The sequence below is a fragment of the Octopus bimaculoides genome, chromosome 12 (assembly GCF_046866305.1).
Source record: "Octopus bimaculoides isolate indiv1 chromosome 12, ASM4686630v1, whole genome shotgun sequence".
Taxonomy (NCBI): domain Eukaryota; kingdom Metazoa; phylum Mollusca; class Cephalopoda; order Octopoda; family Octopodidae; genus Octopus; species Octopus bimaculoides.
Window position 1 is genome coordinate 15,479,032 of NC_142939.1, and position 24,947 is coordinate 15,503,978.

At 35.1% G+C, this 24,947-nt stretch overlaps 1 protein-coding gene across 3 annotated transcripts in view; it reads right to left on the bottom strand.

Moving 5' to 3' along the window:
• LOC106871211 (uncharacterized) overlaps positions 1–24,947 on the bottom strand; it is a 166,859-nt gene that overhangs the window by 17,030 nt on the left and 124,882 nt on the right. For all 3 annotated transcript variants that reach the window (XM_014917558.3, XM_014917557.3, XM_089360834.1), the window contains exon 9: positions 14,733–14,960. In XM_014917558.3, coding sequence (XP_014773044.2) covers positions 14,733–14,960 — 228 coding nt within the window. The remainder of the gene's footprint in view (positions 1–14,732; positions 14,961–24,947) is intronic.

Below are 24,947 nucleotides of genomic sequence, written 5' to 3' on the forward strand. Positions count from 1 at the left end.
CCAAATCCACACACTAGGCTTTAGTCAGCCTGCTGCTATAGTAGAAGACACTTGTCCAAGGTACCATGCAGTGGAACTGAGCCCAGAACCGTGTGGTTGGGAAGCAAACTTCTTACCACATAGCCATGCCTGCACTCTGTGGTATCAAATACTATTATATAGTAAGAGTATATAGATTGTCTCTATTTGGCTTAAAAGGCAGTAAACAAACACTACAATGATTAAAAGTTAAAATACTAAAAATGATATTTTAGTATCTAATTTACAATACTCAACAGGATAGAAAAAAGAAAAAATAAATATATTTTCTGCTTATTCAGTATAATGCAACATCAATGTTTTTTTACCAAATAGTAAAAATTCTGAGTATTATTAAATTAGATGATGCTGGTCTAGAAACATTTTTATATATTTTAAATAGAATTTATCATTTTTAAAATTTGGACAGAATATTTTTAGATTTAAAAATAAAAAAAAAAAACATGTACTAATTCATTTTTAGTGATGAGACTTCACAAAGATAAAAGCTAAATATTTGAATAACTATCAAAAATTTAAAAACAAAAACAAAAAAAAACCCCCAATGATTATGTACTATTTACTTCCAAAATATTTCCATTTGTGACTGAAATCAAAGTAATGAATATGGTTTCTAGATTTTTATTTAATTTAGGATTTTGATTGTTGAATTAAAACCACTCAAGTATAGAAATAACACTTAAATACTTGCTATGACTTAGCTATCAAAAACTGTGTACCAGCAATTTATTTTTATTAGAAATATTTTAAAATTATTCCAACAATAAACCGACATATAATTTATGAAAATATATTTTGAAACAATAGAATTTTAGAAAACTAGAAAATAAGATCAGATTTGTGTATAAAAATAATAACTCTTGGTTCCATAGGAGTTTCCTTTGGCAAAAGAGAAACACAAGATTCTGATGGATCAAAGTAAATTTTTTCCACAGTGTATATTGTCACTATGTGTTGCAGAGTAGAGTGGAGGCGCAATGGTCCAGTGGTTAGGGCAGCGGACTCACGGTCATAGGATCACAGTTTCGATTCCCAGACCGAGCGTTGTGAGTGTTTATTGAGCGAAAACACCTAAAGCTCCACGAGGCTCAGGCAGGGGATGGTGGTGAACCCTGCTGTACTCTTTCACCACAACTTTCTCTCACTCTTACTTCCTGTTTCTGTTGTGCCTGTAATTCAAAGGGCCAGCTTTGTCATACTGTGTCACGCTGAATACCCCCAAGAACTACGTTAACGGTACATGTGTCTGTGGAGTGCTCAGCCACTTGCACGTTAATTTCACGAGCAGGCTGTTTTCGTTGGTCGGATCAACTGGAACCCTCGATGTCGTAAGCGACGGAGTGCCAACAACAACAACAACAACAGTTGCAGTGTAGAAATATGTAGAATGAAGTCAACAACTTTCAACTTTCAGCATGAAATATTCTTCACAGTTGTTTTCTTTGGTAAATCAGAAGCTCTACTGTTTACATGTGAAAGAATATTATGAATGTAAAAATGGAACCTCTTTAATGTAATTTACCAACTGTTTTTAAAATGCAGGAGATGAGACAATAAGAGAAACACTAAAGAATAAAATATTCTGAATGACACAACAATGCACTATAATACAAACAATGGACTATAAGAACTGTTGTAATTTAATCATCCAGAGTCAAATACTGTTAATTCAAGGGTCTTGGCGTGTAAATTTGACAGCTTGCTTGGAATAACTTTGTTGATGTGTGTGTGTGTGTGTGTGTGTGTGTGTGTTTGTCCCCCATCACCATTTGACAACCGGTGTAGGTGTGTTTACAACACATTAACTTAGCGGTTTGGCAAAAAAGACTGATGGAATAAGTACCAGGCTTGAAAATAAAAATAAGCACTAGGACTGATTCATTAAACTAAAAATTCTCCAAGGTGATGCCCCAGCATGGCCACAGTCTAATGACAGAAACAAGTAAAAAATATAACATAAAAGATATATGCACACACACATAGTCACATCGCTGCTATTATGTTAAACTGTCAATGTCCAAATTTGGCCAAATGCATTTTTTTTCAATATTTAATTTTGCTTGCAATAGCCAGTTCTTTTGTTCAAACCATCGTACCTCCAGCTGCTTCAGATGAAAAATTGTCAAAGTGTAGTGCAATGGTTTAGCATTTTTCAAAAATGCACTGAATCCCACATGGTTTAGCATTTTTCAAAAATGCACTGAATCCCACATATGACAGTTTTGCAAAAATATTTCTGACTGAAAATATCATACATACATGGGGTTATGATTTTATTGTTAAGTTGAAACTGTTGCTAATATAAAAAGAAATGGAATGGTGAAACTATTTCTTTGTTTTCTGCAAAAGCAACGTTTTGGACTTACAACACTTTTGCATAATAGCAACGATATATATCTACCAGCTTACACAAACACACAATTCACCACCACCCTCACTGTACACCTATTTCCCCCATTCCAGCAATATACAAGAATACAACATAGCTTTCTAATTGTGCACCTCCAGATGCTTTCAGTCCTAAAACCAAAAATACTTTGCACCACAACAAAGAAGCCTGGAGTGCTGTTATCGGTGCCAAATGAGGAACAAATTAATGGGAATCAGGAAGAGACTGTGATTACTATAAGAGGTAATGCTTTTGATCATCATGATCAACCATAAAGTCTTTTGTGAAAATAAGCTTGTACAGACAAATGGAGACTGTATCCCCATGGAAACATCACACACACAGAGTACATGCATGCACACACGCACGCACACACACAGAGGCACATACTACACATAGACGCCTGTGCATATGCACACACACACACAACACAGACTACACATACACACAGGTACACCACACACACATATGTATGAAAGTGACAGACAGACAGACAGGTTATATGTGGTAGCCATATAAAACAACATGAAATAGAAATTTTAATTCAATTACAACACAGTTTCTTTCTCTCTCTCTGTACACACACACACACACACACGTATGTGTGTTTGTGTGTGTGTGTTACTTCCTTTCAATGTTACTTCCTTTCAATAATAAACCAAGGCCATGATTCCCACCCACCGTATATACCCATTCCCCTGCAATTCTGTCTGCAGAACAAGTGACTTTTGCTTGCATAATTACCTTTATTAACACCTAGACAACTTTTCTGGCTTGTATTTATAAAGCACGGGGTAGGAAAATTTTCCAAGGTGCCAACAAAATTAATTAAGCAAATAAACTTGTATGTCAGTATGTATGCAATTAATTATCATGTGTGCACATCAGAGAGAGAAAGAAAGAGAGGAGAGAGGCGGAGGGAGAGGGGGAGAGAGTACAAATGCAGTTCCTTTTTCTTATCAAAATTTTCAAGAGACACTTTCTTGCTACCAAAACTAAACAAAGTAAAATAAAGACAAAAAAAAAAAAACTTATTAAGGGGAGTGTTTTGGTTTCTTTCCAATACCTATAAAAGTTCATCAAATGACAAATAATAATCTTGGCTTTCAGTCAGAACAATTCTGACGAGGAAGGATTTTTTTAAAAGCTCTGAAAATTGTTATACTGTTAAACCAAGGATTTTGTTTTGCTCACCCATTTCAAGTTGGCTCTATCTATATTTGATTAGGACTTTAAAAACAAAATAATGGCCTTTATTTTTAATTTGTTTTTGCTTTATTTTTGCACATATTATATTTTTTTGATTTAAAACATTAATTCTAAATTGTTATCACCCTCAGTTAACATTGCCATAAATTATTCAGTGGTAACTTAGAAAAATAAACTCATTGTTTCAGACAATTACCCAGATTTTTATTATAAGAAAGAAAGACACAAGCAAACAATATAAACTACAACATAATTGGATGTACACAACTTCTAAAACTAATGTTTTAACCCTTTAGCATTTCGTCCAGCCATATCCAATCCAAATATTCTTTTCTACTCTAGACACAAGACCAGAAATTTGGGGGGAGGGGGCCAATCGATTAGATCGACCACAGTATGTAACTGGTACTTAATTTATCGACCCTGAAAAGATGAAAGGCAAAGTCAACCTCGGCGGAATTTGAACTCAGAGCATAAAGACAGACAAAATACAGCTAAACATTTCACCTGGCATGATAACGTTTTTGCCAGCTCACTGCCTTTAAAGCTAATCTTTTTTTCTCTCAGCACAAGGCCCGAAATTTTGGGGGATGGGGCCGGTTGATTAGATCGACCACAGTATGCAACTGGTACTTAATTTATCAACCCCAAAAGGATGAAAGGCAAAGTTGACCTCGGCGGAATTTGAACTCAGAATGTAAAGACAGACAAAGTATTGCTAAGCATTTCGCCTTGTACCCTAACGTTTCTGTCAGCTTGTAGCCTTATCCAACCCAAATATTCCACATGTTTTATATTCAAACTGGCCAGATCCAGCCTCTCACACCTATCCTATAATGTCATTCTAAAAGTAATCAATCACAACATCAAAATCTTGAAGCTATGAGACAAAGCATGATTAATTCAAAACAACATGGATAAATTAGCATAACATTTAGCAGAGTAATCTGAACACTAACGGGTTAAATATTCATTGTATGGGAAACGAGGGGACTCAGATCCATGCATGTACACTTGAGACATGGGAGCTGAGTTAACGCTTTTTTGACAGTTGAATACTTTCAAGAAATCTCCAAATTTCATTCGTCGGAGTATTACTGCAGCCATGCTGGAGCACTGCCTTTAGTCAAACAAATCGACTTAAGGACTTAGTCCTTGTAAGCCTAGTACTTATTCTATCGATCTCTTTTGCCGAACCGCTAAGTTACGGGGGACGTAAACACACCAAAATCAATTGTCAAGTGATGGTGGAGAGATAAACACAGACACACACAAACGTATACACACACACACACACACACACATATACAACAGGCTTCTTTCAGTTTCTATCTACATTGTTGAAATGTTTTAAAGTAAAGAGCGGAGTGAAGCAGAGATGTTATTATAATCAACATTGTTCTTGGCTGTAATTGGCAAAGCCATGAATCAAATATTGCAGGCTGAAAGAGGCAGAAGAGCAGATCTAAATTTGGAGACAATATTTATCTGATATTCTAGATTGGTCAATAGTGATAGTGGTAAAAAGTGGAGGCTGGGTTAATGTTGGAAATAATAAGAGTATCTACAAGTAAGTAATCATGATTGGTGATGCCGTGTCATCAAAAACAAGGCCTCTAGAGATTCTTTTATGCCATAAGCTTGGCAATAATATATGCTAATATCCACTCAGTTTGGAATACAAAGATTTTAACGTCAGATTATGAAAATGGCATAAATGAAATGTCAGCTGTCATAACTAACTAAATTAAAACAAGTTTACACAGATTTGGTATAAAAATGTTTCTGTAATCTTTAAATATTTTATTCAAATATAGAAAAATAAATACATTTTAAGTCTGTCAAACCTTCTTATTCTACTATTATAAAGTTTAATGAGTCAGTAAGTAGGATGATAAACATTAACTATAAATACAGAATAATTTGCAATAAGCTCTTCCAAAACATTCAAAAAGCTTTTCAAATTTCAAATAAGTCTCAGGTGTGGTGGTATCAAAAGAGTAAGATAATGGAGATTGCAAGTCTAGAAATGATAAACTGTGAAGCAGAAAGAGAGTAGACAAGGGCTACAAAAGAGATCTGCCGTATTTAGTATATAACAATAGTGTATATCAGCTCTATATATTTGATTAGCTAAATTCTGTACAGCATATCTACACACTGTGGTGTAATAATATCACATCATTCACCATAAGCATATTAATCAATATTTTCTTAGCAATGTGTCAGTTCTTAATTCAATGGCTGAGCTACTTAAAATATGCACAATCTAGCAATCTATCCTGGAGGGTCAACCACTTGTCAAGGAGAGGTATCATTATAACACACTGATCAGAAAATTTCGGACTTAGATAGCTTAGAAGCTTGATAAAATTGGGATGCAATTATTGGAAGATGAGAAAGGATGAGTTAATCCCTTTAATTACCAATGTATAAAATTCCAACAGAGAAAACATGAAAGATTGGCAATCTGGCAGAAAGAGAAAACAAAAAACTTTTTAAACCATAATTCAATATACACTCTTCATTATTTCTCAATATATATAAACATTATATATACCGAGAGAGAGAGAGAGAGAATGACAGTGGGACTAAGAGAGAAAGGGAGACAAAGAGAGAGGGGGCAGACAGGGTAGGAGAGAAAGAGAAATGAACTTCACGGCTATCACATATGCCATCACAATTCATTGTTAATGATACCAGTATGCTTTATCACATATAGCATTTCTAATGATACTGAATAGAGTAGACAGTTTACAGAAGAAAGTATTCAAAAGATGAGACAAAGTGAGATGAAAAGAAATAGAATTTTTCATTGATTATCAATGAATGTATAAGCAAAATAATGTTTGTAGAGTTCCACAACAGTTTAATGCCAGGAAAGTTGGACAGTAGAGTGATAAAGACATTACGATCGCACATGCATGCATCTACACACGCACACACATGTGCATACACACATGTGCATACACACATGTGCATACACACATATTCATGTACGCATGTATACACATGCTCATGTATGTACACATACACACCCTCCTACTATACTGTTAACAGACAGGACATTATGAAAGTTTATATATATTATATGCAAGAAACACTTGGTCCTTTAGTCTCTTTATAAATTTTGCTAACAAAAAATAAATATTTATATATAAATACACACATATATATATGCATATGTTTGTGTGTGTGTGTTTGTGTATATATATATATGGGTGTGTGTGTGGGTGTATGTGTATATATACATGTATGTATATATATATGCACACACACACACACACACACACAGATAGACAGACAGCATGCATGTGTGTATACATACATGCCTATATACATAGCCACACTTACACAAGTACACACACACACACATACACACACACACACACACACAAACAGATAGACAGACAGCATGCATGTGTGTATACATACATGCCTATATACATAGCCACACATACACAAGTACACGTACACACACATACGCACGCACACACACACACACACACACACACACACAACACACACACAACACACACACACACACAAACAATTGTCATTTACGCTATAACCAATATTTATACATTAACCGTTTCACGAGATTCAGACGTACACTTTAATATAGGTGACTGGGTCTTTGTTGTCCTCACTTAAATAATAATTTAACAGCATTAATTCTGATATATTTGTTGCAGCTGATCGAAATAGTGATATTGATGTGATTTATACTAGTTTTGTTATCTACTGTTTGCTTTCAGTTGAACAGCGTTGCTCAACTATGAGAACATCTACAATAGCGATGCCTAACGTTGTCTACACTCAGCATCTCCAGGGTAATGGTTGATTAATTTTTGCACCCTCGACAAATTCTTTATCACGTTTGAAGATGAAAACGTCAAGTAAATTTTCTAAATGCTAATTTTTTTTTTTTTTTTTTTTTTTTTTTTATTGAACCACAGTGTATTGTGTGCAAACAACCTGAACTCAAAATGTCTTTTGACTTAGTGCATACAATTCCAATGTAAACGTAGCAATTAGATTTTTTAAAAAAAAACTGTGAAGAGTGAAATTAATCACAATTATTAAACATGAAATTCAATAACTTCTTTGTTCCTATTTTTCATTCATAACTTTATCAAAATGCATTTTTTTTTTCTTGCTGATAGCAACCCACAATTTTGACTGCAAATTCGGGTGATTCCTAGGCTTGGTCTCTATTGACAAAAGAACATTAATTCAGATTCACACGAGTTGTTCATTGCAAATAGATTGAGGATACAGTTCTTCATGATGGAAAAATCTATATCATCATCATCATCATCATCATCTTCTTCTTCTTCTTCGTCGTCATCGTCGTCATCGTCATCATCATCTTCTTCTGCTTTATCATCATCAGCATTTAACGTTCATTTTTCCATGCTTGCATGGGTCAGATGGAATGAAGTGCCTCGCTCAAACACACAATTCACTACCAAGTGCAGGAACTGAACTCATGAACTTATGATCCTGAGCCAAACAGTCCAAAAAACGGCCCACATGCCTTCACATACATCATCATCATGGGTTGGCTGCATTGGCATGCTGGAAGGCTGCCCCAGACTCCAGCTGGATGCCCTTCCTAATGCCAACCACTATGAGTGTAATGGGTGCTTTTATGTGCCACCGGCACAGGTGCCATTTGCATAACACTGGGATACGTTTACGTGCCAATTTGTGTGACACTTGTATCTGCCATGACTGCGATTTTGCTCAGCTTGATGGGCCTTCTTCTCAAGCATGACACAATGCCAAAGGTCTTGGTCATTGCCTCCGTGAGGCCCAACACTCGAAAGAGGCCCAGCACTCAAAAGAGGCCCAACACTTGAAAGAGGCCCAACACTCAAAAGAGGCCCAACACTCGAAAGAGGCCCAACACTTGAAAGAGGCCCAACACTTGAAAGAGGCCCAACACGAAAGTGGAAAATCTATGGAGTTTAGAGAAAAGAAATTAACAAGGAGTGTATGAAGTTTTGGGGTATGTAATGTTAGATGTTAGCCAAGACCATGACAGAGGATGACTGGGCCTTTAAAGATATGAGATAATATGTGCAACAGACTAGAACGACTGCATTGGTGCAAATATGTGATGTTCAATGACAACGAATGCTGCGATAAAAATAGCAAGAGCTGCTGGTGAAGGGTGCCCATAATGGAGGAAGACCAAAGGCAGGAAGAAATAGTGAAGTCTGATCTGAAAATGCTGGGTCGTGAAAAGACGATTAGATGATTAGCAAGGTACTGTGGGATAACTCAGGCCAACTCAAAACAGCATGGTAAAAGAGCTGTTGAAATGATGACTATGAAACGATGATGATGATGATGATGATGATGATAACGATGATGCCACTGTCAGTGGCGACTATGCTGACACCGCCACCACCAACAATGCTAATAACACCACTGCAAACACCACCATTGCCAACACTGACAACAACCACACCACTGCCACTGCTGATGACGGTGATGACAATAAAAATGATAATGATGATTACCACAGAACATAATCACTGCAATCATGCTGTTAGCAAGTTGAGCAATAAAATTTGTTTATCGGGTTAGTGAAGCATAAGTGAGATAGTCAAAGTTGATGAATTGGTAAAAATAATGTTAGGTTATTGTTAGTAACATTAGGAGGTAAGCTAAGATAAACTAGACATAAAGTTGATGGTGCTGGTAACAGTGTAGTGGGGGAAGTGATTAAGTTCAGAGTGAAGGAGAAAGAGACCTTTCTGTTCGTGCCAGCCAAACCTAGTACAACATATTACATCCGTATACAAGAACGGAACACAAATGATAGTAAGGATGACAGATAAATAACATATTTCAGTATTTGTTTCTTACAGTTAAGCACATAGTGAAACAATTGTAGGAATGACTAGAACATAAATGTATGTATATGTGTGTGTGTGCATATATATATATATATACACACACACACACACACAAACACACATATATACATATATATATATACCTACACACTCACACACACACATATACATATATATATGTGTGGGCATGTGTGTGTGTGTCTGTGTGTGTGTGTGTATTTTAATGCAATCAAGTGTGGATTACCAAAGAAAACAAACATTAAATAACAGAAGTAAAACACATGAGATAAGAATTCATTGAAAGACATTAATTATTAGAGAATTACTATAAATTATGATTTACAGAATTATCCAAAGAGCCAAGATTGTGCTGTCAAAAATAGTACTTTAAAACAAGACAAGGGTCTTGGATAAGGAGTATAATGTGATGCAGTATAATGTGATACAAGAAACGAAAATGTTTTCTGGAGACAATTTAGGATATTTTGGATAACATTATTATCCCAATAATACAACGTTACAAATGAAGTCAAAAGTGTATCACATTATAACATAGAAAGCATAGTTATATTTATGAAGAGATAAAGCTTGTAATTTTTTTTCTATCTACTTTAGGTTTTCTGAAATAGGAAACCAAAGTTGTTATAAATCAGTTTGTCAGTGTTTGTGTGTGTGTTTGTCTTTGCATATATTTCTCAAGCTGTTGGTGGGTGTAATCAATGGAAATTAAACTAGATTCATTTCATGGCTAATCTCTATACAGTATTTAACATAACAGATACAGATAATTGCTTCCAAATATCATTATTGTTCCACAAGTAAAAACTTTCAGTCAATCTTCTCAAGTGTACCACTTGTACTAAATACTAAAAGACTTGCTAAGTGAATTAGAACCATAACATTTCTTCAAAAACCGTCGTGCCACGTATGGTAAAAAAAAAATAATACAACTAATACAGGAAAAGAAAATCTATTTTACAACCAAAAACATTGATAAACATTTGTTTATTGTAAATATATGAAATTAACTCTAGATAATTGCAGAAAGTTTTTTTTATGATTACAGAACAAACAACTTGAGAAAAACTATTATTTTTCTCATTAACAACAACTCATCTCAGACATTAAGATATTTATCAACTTCTGATACAAACTATGGTGAGGAATATAAAAAGATATCAAAAACATCAAATTACCTTTCCTTTAAATCAGTGATTCTCAACCACTTTTTGCCTGTTGTTCCCTTTGAATCTTATTTTATTCTACTGGATTCTTCGTAGCCATTTGATGTTTTAAAAAATCCTATTATATTATTATTAGGAACTGTATAAAAATTTGTTAAAATATGTTGTGCATTATACGAGTATAGCCAATTTATTGCAGATAAATTTTAACAAGAAAATCTTATATGGACCCACAAGGGTCAAGTGAACCCTTGTTGAAAACCACTACTTTAAATCATGGCATTGTGACAAGCAGATAAGAGCAAAGAGCTTGCAGGTCAAGCAACTGACAAAAAAAGCCAAAAAGTCAGAATGATTTAGGGATAATCCAATAAAAACTGACACCAGTGGCTGAAACACAAATCATCAAATTCAATCAATAACACAGAAAAATTCAATTAAGATCCAAGGGTCCTTTCAGAGTAACCATGACCTTGTATCCCCATCTCACAATAATAAAATTTGATAAGGCTACAGTAGCCCACATCAATAGCTACAGGTTCTCAAGAAGATAAAGATTCTTCAGAAGGGAAAAAATAGCACCAACAAGTAAAACTGGTTGTTGATCTGAGTAAAAAACAATTGACCGAATCCCAAAAACGGGTGCCAAACAGAGGGCTATGGTTTGCGACTAGCATTGAATGGATTTCTTACTGAAACATGAAATAAATTGAAGATTCGATTAACAAACTTTAAAGAAAGAAACAGAAATAGAGGAACTGAGAGAGAAAGTTTTACATGTGTTGAAGAAGTCCAAACAACGAAATGGACCATCTCTAAAAAAACTAATAATGTTAAGCCCTTCCAGAAGACTCTGACGAGTATTTCTACTTAAAGACAAGGGTAATACTGGTGATGGATAAGATAAGAGACACCAACAAAACTGAAAACTCTCATAAATGAAGGTACCAAACAAAACGTTAAAGAAACACCTATAGACAGTTCTATACGAGAAGAAGGACCAGTATTGGTTTCAAATTTTGGCATAAGGCCAGCAGTATCAGTGGAGGGTATAAGTCAATTACATGATCCCCAGCATTCAACTGGTACTTATTTTATCGACTCCAAAATGATGAAAGGCAAAGTGGCCCAATATTGATATCAAATTTTAGCACAAGGCTGGCAATTTTTGGGAAGTGGATAAGTCAATTACATTGACCCTGGTATTCAACTAATACTTATTTTATCAACCTTGAAAGGATGAAGGGCTAAGTCAACCTCGGTAGAATCTGAGCTCAGAATGTAAAGACAGAATTGCCACTAAGCATTAAGCCTTAACGTGGCCAAGTATTAACCAAAAAGTTAATGACTAAAAATAAAAAGAAATTTTTTCCTTATCAATATAGTCTGTAATAGATTCTATTTTGCACTACTAACAGTTAGAATCACTAATATATGCAAAAGCATGTTGCTATGTACCTATGTGTGTATTTTGTTTTTGATGTAATTAATTCTGTTGTCGATTTTATAATCTACCATACAATATTAAATTGATTTTACAAAGTTAATGATAACTTGCACAAAAGAGCTATTTTGAAAAACAAAACGAAAATTATTGTTTTATTTTGCTTGATAACAATTGTTAAAAAAAAAAATGTTTAAATTTGAAATCAGAGTTTCAGCAAGTTATAGATACTCAAACAATCAAACAAGTAATCATAACAGTACTATGTCTCACCCCCACACCACACACCCCAGATTCCACTTTAAAAACTATATTTGATGGCGTAAAAGATGCAAGGGTATATTAGATGCACCCCAATTTCAGCAGTGTGCATAGGAGAGAAACAGTTTTTAGTGCATTAAAGCCTGTGGGAGACCCAACTTTGTATATAAAAGCTGGAGTGATTTTTGAGACATTTTGGTGGGAGAAAAGTGTGTCTTAAGTACCATGAAATATAGTACTGTTCGTTCTGTTGTTCTTCACAGAAAGCTCTAAATCCCTGGAATTTCTTCCACACACAGAAGAAGTTCACAATGAATAATCAATGAGAAAAAATAGCATGCAATTTTTTTTGTTGTTTGAAATTTTTTTTTCTTCTCTTTTACAAGGATGGAATGCAGTCTCCATGATCTTTTACAGGGACTCCAAGACTGATAGAAGTAAGGAACGTATCCTAAAACAAAGAATTAGCTCAACTGCTTGCAACAGAGTGGATTCTGCAAAAATTCCCAGAGATGCCAGGTAACAGATTGTGTCTAGTACCCAAATAAACCATGGGTCTGATTTTAGAAATAAAACATTTCTAAATCTCTCAGAGAGATTTATGCAGTAGTGATATGATGAAGTGGGTGGAAGTGCTTGTCTCCCCCTTGTAAACATAAGGACACAGGAAATGTGTCAAGGCCGACAGGAAGCGGTGCAGCTTCCTAGGTCTAACCAACAGTAATATTATTCCTTTCAGGGGTCTGTCACATTAAGTTGACATCATACAACTACTTTAACTGGTCTGATGTTCTTACAGTTTTGCCAACCCATCACCATGGATTGCTACTTTTCTATCCACCTCAAAAGGAAGGACAGCAACATTGACCTCGGCAGGATTTCAATTCAATCATTGAATTGAAACAATGAGACCCTTGGCGACATTCCATGTTTGAGAAGACTCATCAAGCCAAGTGAAATCATAGTTGTAGCTGATGCCAGTGTCACTCAACTGGCATCTATGTCAAAGGCACATAAAGAGCACCCATTACACTCTTGGAGTGACTGGCATTAAGAAGGCCATCCAGCCATGGTAACCACACCAAACCAGACTGGAACTCGATGCAGCTCTCCAGTTTACCAGTCTCAGTCAAACCGTCTAACTCATGCCAGCATGGAAAGCAGGCACTAAATGTTGATGATGATTCCACTCAGTGCTCTAATGACCCTACCAGTTCACCAGACAATAATGGCAATGGTGCTAATGAAGCACACATTACACATGATTTAAACATTACACATGGTTTAACAGATTAACATATGTTCTTTGTTGCTCCATACTTAGGTATTCTATACTATTATTATACATAAAATATAACAAAGCATCCATACACCTCGTATTAATGTAAATCGTCTCTTAGCTTATAACACCAACATTTTCTTATTAAGAAGCAAGAATGCACCGACATTCAATATTTTATTGCTGTTCTCTCACACTTACAGACTGGCTTGCCTTATGAATTTGTTTCCATTGTATTCATTACAGAAGAAAGAAATATATAAAGTCGTTAATGAAATATTTTTAAAAATTGCTACCACTTTCCTTAAGTAAATAATTATGTATTTTTGTCAAAATTATATCAATAAATACAATAAATACAATGCCATACAATAGTATGGCAGTTTAATGAAATCAGAGAAAGACAAAAAAAAAAGGAAACAACATAGAAATGAAAAGTTAAATACAAAGAATTAAATATCATAACTACTAAATTAAATTTTTGTTAAAAGGAAATTATATTGACATTTGAATAACAAATAGTCTATTGTTTGGTAATATTTGTAAGTAAACACACCCAGACACATTTATCTGGAACATTTTGTTGAAGAAATATTAACAAAATAAAGCGTGAAAAAAAGAAAGGGAGAAGCAGAAACAGTTGTGTGCTACTGGAGTAAATGTCTTAAAATAGCTAATATTTCTCTTTCTATATATATATATGTGTGTGTGTGTGTGTGTGTGTGTGTGTGTGTGTGTGTGCGTGTGTGTGTGTGCGTGTGTGTGTGTGTGTGTGTGTGTGTGTGTGTGTGTGCGTGTGTGTGTGTGTGTATACATATATATATGTATATATATATGTATGTTTCAAGCACAGCAAACCATCAGGAGACTTGGTCCCATGTTATCCCCTCAGTAAGTCCTAATGAGTTTATTTTATTACTCACCCTACTACAACCCAGGGCATGGGTTGGATCCTATCAAGATGTACAACCCATGCCAGCATGAAAAAAAAGAAATAGATGTTAAGAAATGATGACGAACCCTGTACTTCTTAAACATATACAAATAAAACATTTACCTCTTTGGAAATGAGTTTTGGTGAGGAGAATTTCATTCCTGTTGATCTAACAGGGTTTGAAGGTGGCAATGATGTGGTCATCTGTTGGCTCTGCTGGAGACTGGGTTTAATGTTGGCAGGTGAAGAGGCAGCAGTGGTAATAGTGGTAGTAGAAGTAACATTAATTGTGGGTGGCGTTCTTACATTGATAACACCAGAAGTAGTCGGGGATGATTTTTTTTTAGATTCCTATAGACAAAATATATTTAATTAAATATCAATTCAAGAGTTAGACAGCAATGCAGTTCTAATCTATATAAAATACCATGAATTATTTGTGCTTTTACAAACAAAAGTCACAAAACTTTGCTATGTATATATATATATATATATACACACTTCAGAATATCATGTCTTGCAGACTTATCATATTATATTAATATTTAAACATAAACAACTTAACTGTCATGTACAAGCAGCATTAAAATAATTATTTTCCATTACAATTCCAGTAATCTTATTCTCAAACTTTACCAAGTCTAACTGTATCATGCCAGAAGTGAAAAACACGCAACAACAACAAGGCACCATGGATAAAACACAATTACATTATGCACATGGAAGCAAAACATGTATAACCTGGCTAATTGGTGTGTATGTGTGTGTGTGTGTGCGTGCGTGTGTGTGTGTGTGTGTATATGTGTCTGTGTGTATGTACGTGTGTCTGTGTGTGTGTCTGTGTCCCTGTGCGTGTGGGTGAGTTTCAGTGTGTATGTATGTCTATGTCTGCATTTGTGTATGTGTGCATCTGTGTGTGTATACATGGCAAGTTTACTACAAAGAACTTTAGTAATATTTAAATAAAACAGAATATAATAAATAAATTTCATCAGAATCACAGAAACACAATTTCCTGTAAAGAACAAAGACATGAATAAACACTGCTTACGTCCACCAAATTCATTTCAAGTAGTTTGTTGAATTAGAATGGAATATGGTTTCTTCTTTGAAACAGTTGCAAGAGCCATAACTTTACTGAGTCATCATAGAAGACTTTCTTTCCACCCATTTGTGCACCAACACAAGTGAAACCAGTCATGAGCAAACTGTAACCAGTGGGACTTTCTTAATAGCATGCCTAAATGAAAATTTACCTTGATTTTTTTTTATTAACGCAGTTGGCTTGATGATGAACCCTGTTTCAAAAACGTAACCCATATATGAAATGAATTATCAAAGGGCTATGAGACTTGTCAATTTTGGATTGTTCTCCCATGATTTCACAGCAATAAGCTGTATCACTACCACATTATAACTATTAATGACTCAATGATCCAGACCGTTACATATTTGTGTTTATCAGTTAGTCAAAGGAGACAGAGGCAGTGCCTATGACCACTGCTGGTCATCGCAGACTAACGAGAGTGATGTATAAGGAGATGGTCAAATTTCTCTGGCCTTGGCTAAAAGAAAATACAGGAAGATCAGTTAATTATGATTTTATCCAACATATTCCCTTTCAGATTCACATACCTATTGCAGTGGTCCTTCAGATTTTTCTAAGCCCTGGATTCAAGTGAGATATCATTCTTTCATGTGCATATGCATACACATATATAAACATAGGCAAGGCAGCAAACTGGCTGAAACATTAGCATGCAGGGCAAAATGCTCAGCAGTATTTCTTCTGCCGTTACGTTTTGAGTTCAAATTCCACTGAGGTTGACTTTGCCTTTCCTCTTTTCGGGGTCGATTAAATAAGTACCAGTTACACACTGGGGTTGATGTAATCGACTTAATCTCTTTGTCCTTGTTTGTCCCCTCTATGTTTAGCCCCCTGTGGGCAATAAAGAAATAAATATATAAACATTGGCAGTGATGCCACCACCACCACCACCACTCTCCTCTTCCTCCTTACTTAACAACCATTTTCTATGCTGGTATGAGCTGAACATTGTGACTGCATCTTGCTCTTATGTCTCATTTATAGCAAGGGCTCTACAGGTGGATACTATTCCTGACATCAGCCACTTAGCAGAATATAATGGGTGCATCTTTATTGTGGCACCAGCACTATAGATGCTGCCTTGACATCAGCAAGACAAAAGAGTCTGCTCAAGCCCTGAATTGCTGCTCCTCAAATTTAATTACCAAACATTTAGAGAGTGTACTGACTACTTTTTATAACCCCAGCTTTAGTTGGGTTAGCTTGTTCCACAGTAGATGGAACAGATTTAATATTGTGGAAGGATGGTTATGCAGTGGACAGAATATCAGAGGGAACAGTGTTAGAGTGAGAGTAAAGAAGGATACAAGGGGAGTGCAGAAGAGGAGGAAGAGGAGGTACAGTAATGTCGAGTAGGAGTGTGAAGAAGAGCAGGGAGTATAAAGTGGGGAAGGGGTAGGTTGATTAGGTGTACCTAGTGATGGAGTGGATCAGTTTTGCCATGCCTGTATGGGTTGGAGAGTTTGTCAGAGTTCAAAACAGTTCTTATTGGAGTTACACAGGTTTGATCTTGCGAAAGGATGGTAGGAAAGAGACGAACAGAGACAGTGTTCAGGAAGGGGTTATTAGGAGGGAAAGCGAAATGCGAAAAGTTAGGGGCTGAAAGAGTAAGTAAATGATAAGAATGGTGAGGAGGGTTGAATAGGAGGAAATACAGCGATACCTAACATTATAAATGGATGGGTCATGGGTGGGTAATGAGGTGCATGAAGGAAAGGTAAGATGAAAGTAGGTAATAGGAGGGAAAGTGAGAAGCAGTGTTAGGGATTTACAAGAATAAGTCAGAAGTGATCTACAGTAAAGCAGTAAATATATGGTGCGGGGTATAGAGCAAGGAGGTAATATAAAATGAAAATGAAGAGCTAAAAATGTATCCTGGAGGTAACATGTTTTAGAGAGCATAGTGATGCTGACCCAGCTGATACATAACAAGATTATTAGATGCTTTCTGGAATTGGAATATTACAGTTTAACAAACCATATCCATCGATAAACTCTGAAGTCTTTTTTATTCTTTCCATTTCTTATACTGTATTCATAACCACCAAGGGCTCCACGAAAACCATCTGTACTCCTTCACATGATCCAGTACACACACACACACACACACATGCATATATATGTATGCATGTGTGTATGTGCATGTTTATATATATATGAATGTATAAGTGTGTGTGTGTGTGTGTATTTATAGATATATATATGTGTATATATATGTGTTACATACATGTGTATGTACAGGTGTCTGTGAGCAAGTGTGTGTGTATGTATATATATGTGTGTGTGTGTGTGTGTGTGTGTGTATACATATTTACATATATATATATATATATATATATATATATATATATATACATACATATATATATGTATGTATATACACACACACACACACACACATATATATACAGAAAGAAAGTGTGGTGGGGACAAGCTTCTGCTTGTGTGTGTATGATGTAAATATGTGTGTCTGCGTGTGTGTGTATTGATAAAAATTAAATATTTTCATGATGACTGAGCACAACTCTACTCAGTGCTTTTAATACAGATTTCAAGTAATAAAATTCTTCTTTATTAAACTCCACTGGTTTGCCTAAAAGCAATGAAAACAAAAATCAATTCAGCAACCTCACAATGTTTCCCCGCCCCCCTCTTCATTAGATGTACATGAATATGCTATTTGTAACTATTAACCAAACCTAATCATAAATAGTATGTACTCTATCAGAAATGACAATAAATCACTTAAAACTTCCAATACTGGTTTATTATTATAGGTTACTAACTATATCAGGTACAATGTAGCGTTTAAATTGAATTTATGGTGTATAAGACCAATAAGCTTCAGTGCAGATCAATTTTATTCTACTCGTCCTTTATGACATTCACGAATAAAAAAAAAAAGGATAATATCAAGGATTCTGGTCTATGGAGTGCATAGAATATTTGCCTGCAGTTGAAAAGGAATTTCAATAATGTGATAACAATATATTGGAAACAAAATTTTCATATGTAAAAAAAAAAATCTTTCAATGTTGTTATGGAGGAGTGCATTTTTTAACTCGTCAGTGGAAAATGTTAAAAGCTAAATTCATAATGGGAAAAAGAAAATAATAAAACAGACTCTCTAGAAATGAAATAATGTTTAGAAAGATGGAGTAGACGCAATAAAATAGTTATAAGATTGAAATTAAAAGTAGATAACAGATCAAATGAATGGTTGGGGTTATTTCTAATTGCATTCTCAAATTTGAGACTGGAAGCAATAAACTTTAACAAATATTAAAAAAAAACAAAAAAAAATAGGGTTTCTAATTAACTAATGGAAGGAGATTGCTGAAATTAAAACTCTTCAGGTCAAATTCTTTGGCAAGGAAACTGCACAGCAACCCAATACAATTAAGAATTTGTTTTCCACCACAGTTAATCCATGGAAGCATTAAGTAGTTGCATAACTGCACTGGACACAACAAACTAAGTTTATTAACCAGACTTACTGGCTACTTTCTGACCAACTGGCATGACTCATAGTCAAAACCACTTTAAACATTCACATTTTTATAGAGAGGCGACATTTCGTAAATGTCATAAAGAATGAGTAGAATGGAATTGATCTGCACTGAACTTTATGGGTCTTACACGCCACAAATTCAATTTAAACACAACTTTGTAGCTGATATATCAGTAATCTCTATAGTTAGCAACCTCATTTTATTTTGATTCTGACAGAGAGAGCTTTGAAACTAGAATCGCATCACAGTTTGATTATCAAAGTAAATTCGTTTCTTCTTGAATAATTTCTACATTATTTCAAGATCAGTTAATTTTTCCTGTAAAATAGCTGTGGCACTCATGTTAATTCTTTCTGCCAAGTGTCCAGTACAATGTCATTGTTGAAACCATTGTGTCAGTTTGAATAGTTTTTGATGCTAATGAGTTTTGCACTCCTAAAAACTTTTCAAGACTAGACAGCTCCTTAAGATCCATTTAGAATAAATACCATTCTATTGGCATTTCTGGTGAAGAAACATACAATTCTTTTGGTGGTAAAAGTTCATTGCTTGAGACTGCAAACATTAACTTTTAAAAAGCAGCAATTGTTGCTAAGTCCAGAACCACAAAGCCATGCCTGCACCTATGCAGTCACACCTGTGAATGTCTTGTAAATATATGAGAAAATGTCTACCTGTAATCAACTGACCTGCATTTAATTTACCTGAGTATTTAATAATGACATGTTAACAGATAAAAATCCACAAGTAAAAACTGCAAACACAGCTGTACACCAATAATCATTACATCCCATCACCAAGTTTCATCCAAATTTTTTTTTTTTCATGATTTTTATGCTTGATACCCACAAGCTCTATGTGATGATGGTAGCAGTAGTGGTAGTAGTAATGGTGGAAGACATAGTTGCATCACTTCTGGGCCTCTTCCATTATCCTCTGATTGCCCTCTCCAGTCAGGAGTAGCATCCTTGATGCCTTTGAGTCTGATGTTGCACTTCCTCAAAGTTCTCTTCATCTCATCCTAACAACCTTTCCATTGGATCTTCTTGTAACAAAGTTAAAACTTCTTGCCAATATGATTTGAACCAGCAATTGTAAAAATACAATTACACAACCAACACAATATCTCATACTTTTACAGCAAGGAAAGCAGTGACAAAATGGGAAGACGATGCAGACACTTCACAGACTTAATCGACTGCCAATCATTGATAGAAACAGGCCTATAATTTATTTTGTTTACTTTAAATAATTTTAGCTTCATCAATGAATCATTACTTGTGAGCAAATCAGATTAAATTTTTGACAATCATTTTACTTCAGCATAATGTAACATCGTACAAGCATTATTGCAATCACGGACATCTACTTTGATAGAATACATGACAAGAAACAAGTCAAGGAACTGACAGTTTGTTTCTAGCCTGTGGTGCTGCATTGTGTCAATGTCTAAGACACTTAGCTCTCAAATGACGAAAACCACTGAGCTGTAAACATGTCAGTTAGGATAAGGACACCTCAGTATAAACAGTACAATAAAATAGACAGTGTTTCATAAGCTGGCAGGGCTGACTTCAACAACTCCTGTGAATCCCATTTCTAAAGAGGAATGGGATCCATCAAACTAATTTGATCATGATAGACCATAATGCTATAAGATTCATGGCAATATTTAGAATATAACAATAAAAACATGGAGAAAAATGTAAATACTATCTTGATGATGTATTTCAAAGCAAATGGAACTACAAATAATTGTGTGTAGCATATTGAGTTAAAAACCACCTGGATGGAGTAAAAGTCCACAAGTTACCCATGGGACACAAACCACACATTTTCTATAACCATGAGAGATGTGCTATCAATTGGGGGCAGCTTTCTATCATTTTCCCATTCAAGTGACTCTTAACCCAACATATCACAAACTATTTATTAACTGTTGTATGAAGGTGGTGAGCTGGCAGAATTGTTAGCATGTTGAGCAAACGGCTTGGTGGCATTCTGTGTATCTTTGTGCTCAGAGTTCAAATTCTGCCGAGGTCAACTTTGCCTTTCATCCTTTCGGTGTTGATAAAATAGATACCAGTTGAGCACTGGGACCGATGTATTCAACTTAACCCTTCCTCTGAAATTGCTGGCCTTGTGCCAAAATTTGAAACCATCATCAAAAGCTGTTTTGCTTTGAAGTACAAATTTCGATAACTTATGACAGTAGCTTCTCAACTACAATAGAGAATCTATAGTGTGGGTAATTATTTTGATCTAAACAGGGAGCTGGGGGTGGGAATGGGGGTGGATTTTCTCAACCATAGTATAATAGAAATCTCATCTATATTTGTTTAAATACTATATTTACTTGGCATCATACAAACTTCAATCTCTCCTACTTAACTAAGCCAACAGCTGATGTATTTTATATGAAAAAGAAAATGAGATAATCCACAGCAAACTATATTTTAGTTTGTTTTTGTTTTTTTCGTTTCTTGATCTGTCAACACTTTTAATCTTATTACAGTTATTCCAGTTCCGATACAAGCAAGAAATTCCAACAAATATACCTACACTGACTTCATGGCAGAACAATAAAAGCATCGGCTAACAACAACAACAATAGAATTTTACATGTGAATAGTTTTAGTACTTATACAAAGAAAAGAGATTACTTAGGACTAACTTTGAAAACAATCCTATCAATTCAAAACTAACTTATTTCCCTGAAAGTAACATAAAAATTGCAGAACGTAAGACTCATAGTCTCAATACAATTGCATGAAAACAATGTCATGTTCTTCTTTGTCATTTTAAGAATATTTTATATTTTTATACAGTTTACCTACAGGAAAAAATAGAATATTATTTCTGCTTTGAATTATCATTTTCATAGTTCACTAAGCATGATACATGAAATTTTCACATAAACATCAAATTTTCTGGATGCGTACAACTTCACTGCTTCCAAACATAACGTTTCTCTTTATTTACAAAGATACACAACTTAAAAGAACTATATTTTTAAAATCAAAATATTTACTTTTTTTCCTATCATTTAGATTTTTTTGTTTTTATTTAAAATTGATTTTACAAAAGTAGAAAGAAAATTAATTTTTTTTGTTTTCCTTTTGAGGATAAACTGCAATATCATTAAAGAAATATTTTCCAGTAAATATAACAGAAGCCGACATAGTTGAAATAATTTTTCAGTTTGTCAAACTTTATACAGTAAAAACAATGAGACCAGAAACGAAACAAGGCAACTTTCTAAAAGAATCTTACATTAGAAAGACATTTTTAGTTGGATTCTACAATTTTATGTTCCATTTGCAAGAAACATATATTTTGGCATGCATACACACACACAAATACACACAGGCATGCAAAGATATCCACATAAATACTTATAGATACATGAGTGTGTTTATATGTGTGTGTGTGTGTGTATATATATATATATATATATATATATATCATCATCATCATCATCATCATCATCATCATTTAACATCCGTTAAATGCTGGCATGAGATGAATGGTTTGACCAGGGCTGGCATGCTGGAAGGCTGCACCAGACTCAAATCAGATTCGGCATAGTTTCTACAGCTGGATGCCCTTCCTAACACCAACCACTCCGAGTGTGTAATGGGTGTTTTTACGTGCCACCAGCATCAGCCATGACTACAATTTCACTTATATATATATAAAGGCATCCAGCTGTAAAAATTTTGCCAAAACTAATTTCACCTGTGCTAGTGCCACGTAAAAAGGAGAGTCCACTCTGTGGAGTGGTTGGTGTCAGGAAGGGCATCCAGCCATAAAATCCCTGCCAAAACAGACACAGTAGCCTTTGATAGATTTTCTACCTAGCTGGCTCCTGTAACTGTCCTACCCATGCATAGAAGATGGCCGTTAAACAACGATTATAATGATGATTATTATTATGTGTGTGTATGTGTATATGTACGTATGCATGTATGTATGTAAACAAAAACACCCTACTAGTATCCTTCAATGTAGTCAACCTCTTCCAGTATCCCCCACAACCTAGGAATAGAGGCAATTCAATTCTGGTTAGAGAATTACGCCAACGAACTCCCACATCACATCAAAAAAGAATTCATGATAGAAGGGCTAAAATTTATCTTGGAGAATAACTACTTCGTCTTCAAAGACAACTTCTATCGAAAAAAATCGGGGACTGCAATGGGTATGAGAATGGCCCCCTCCTATGCTAACCTAGTCATGGGATATCTAGAAATTAGTCTTTATCGTAAGGTTCTAGAAATATACGGCAACCCATTCTCCCTCTACAAAGAAAATAACTGGAAGAGATACCTGGATGACTGTTTCATTCTTTGGCATGAAAGTATAGAGAGACTTAAAGAATTTCAAGCACTTATAAATGAACTTGACGTAAACATTCGATTCATGATGGAATATAGCCATCAACAACTTCCCTTCCTCAACATCTTCATTAAGAAATGTAACAACGTAATAGAAACAGATATATACTATAAGCCCACAGACTCCAAGCAATATCTATCATTCAACTCATGCCACCCACCCCAGACACACCAGAATTAATATCCCCTTCAACCTAACAAAAAAGATTTGTACTATAGTTTCTGATACAAGCACCAGGGACACACGACTACATGAACTGAAGGATACACTCATCACCAGGAACTACCCACCTTCACTAATTGACATATGCTTTCAACATGCCCTACAACTCAACATCCATGAACTCAGACATCCCAAATTAAAGAAGGACTTACAACCAAAAGCCCTACCATACATCTCCACAAACAATCCTCTTAACAATGAATCATGTGGTTGGGAAGCAAGTTTCTTATCACACAGCCACACCTGCGCCTATGATGTGTAGAGAATAATCCTACATGTTGGAAGACTTAGAACATGTTGTTTGGTAATCTGCCCCTGCAAAACATATGTCCTCCAGAATCCTCAAAGTTTACATATTTACAATGCACAGCTGAAAGTAATTGACTTGTTCATATACCTGAGAGGTGTAACAACCTTTTGATAGTACCCTAGGCACAGAGATTTTGCCAAGAATCAGCCAAGCATTAAAAAATTGTTATGATCTCATACAACAGTGGTTGTGGATACCTGGGAGTTCATAAAGGGATGTCTGTGAGTTGAGTACTTGGACCTTTCAAAAACCTGGTATTCATGAGAAAAATTCATTTTATTTAAATTAATTTAAATAAGATATGTCAATTGTAGCGAAAAGGTTGAGAACCACTGGATACATCAATGTTGAATCATCAGATTAAGTTTTTAACAAATCTGAAAGTTTAAAAAACTGTCATAATCTCCAGTCAGATAGATAAGTCTTGTACACCACATCAGTTTTTCTACAGAGTTTTGTCACAGATCCAATGGAGCCGAGGCTACCCACCAAAGAGCATCAAAATCCACTACTTACAAATGTGACAAATCACTGCAGTAGCTGGAAGCTTGTACCAGCAACAGGACATTTCGGTGCCTAGACTTGCAAGAGGTAGTCGGCTGTTGAGATGAGCTCATTCAAAATGACATATACTATTTACCTCTCATACATCATTCTCTTATATAAATATATAAATGCTGAGAGCTATTTACCAAATACCAAATTCCATTAGCAATTACAAATATATTAAAGTGATATCATCAATCACTTTGATCAGTAGGGGTTTTCTCCAATGTTCATAGAATTTG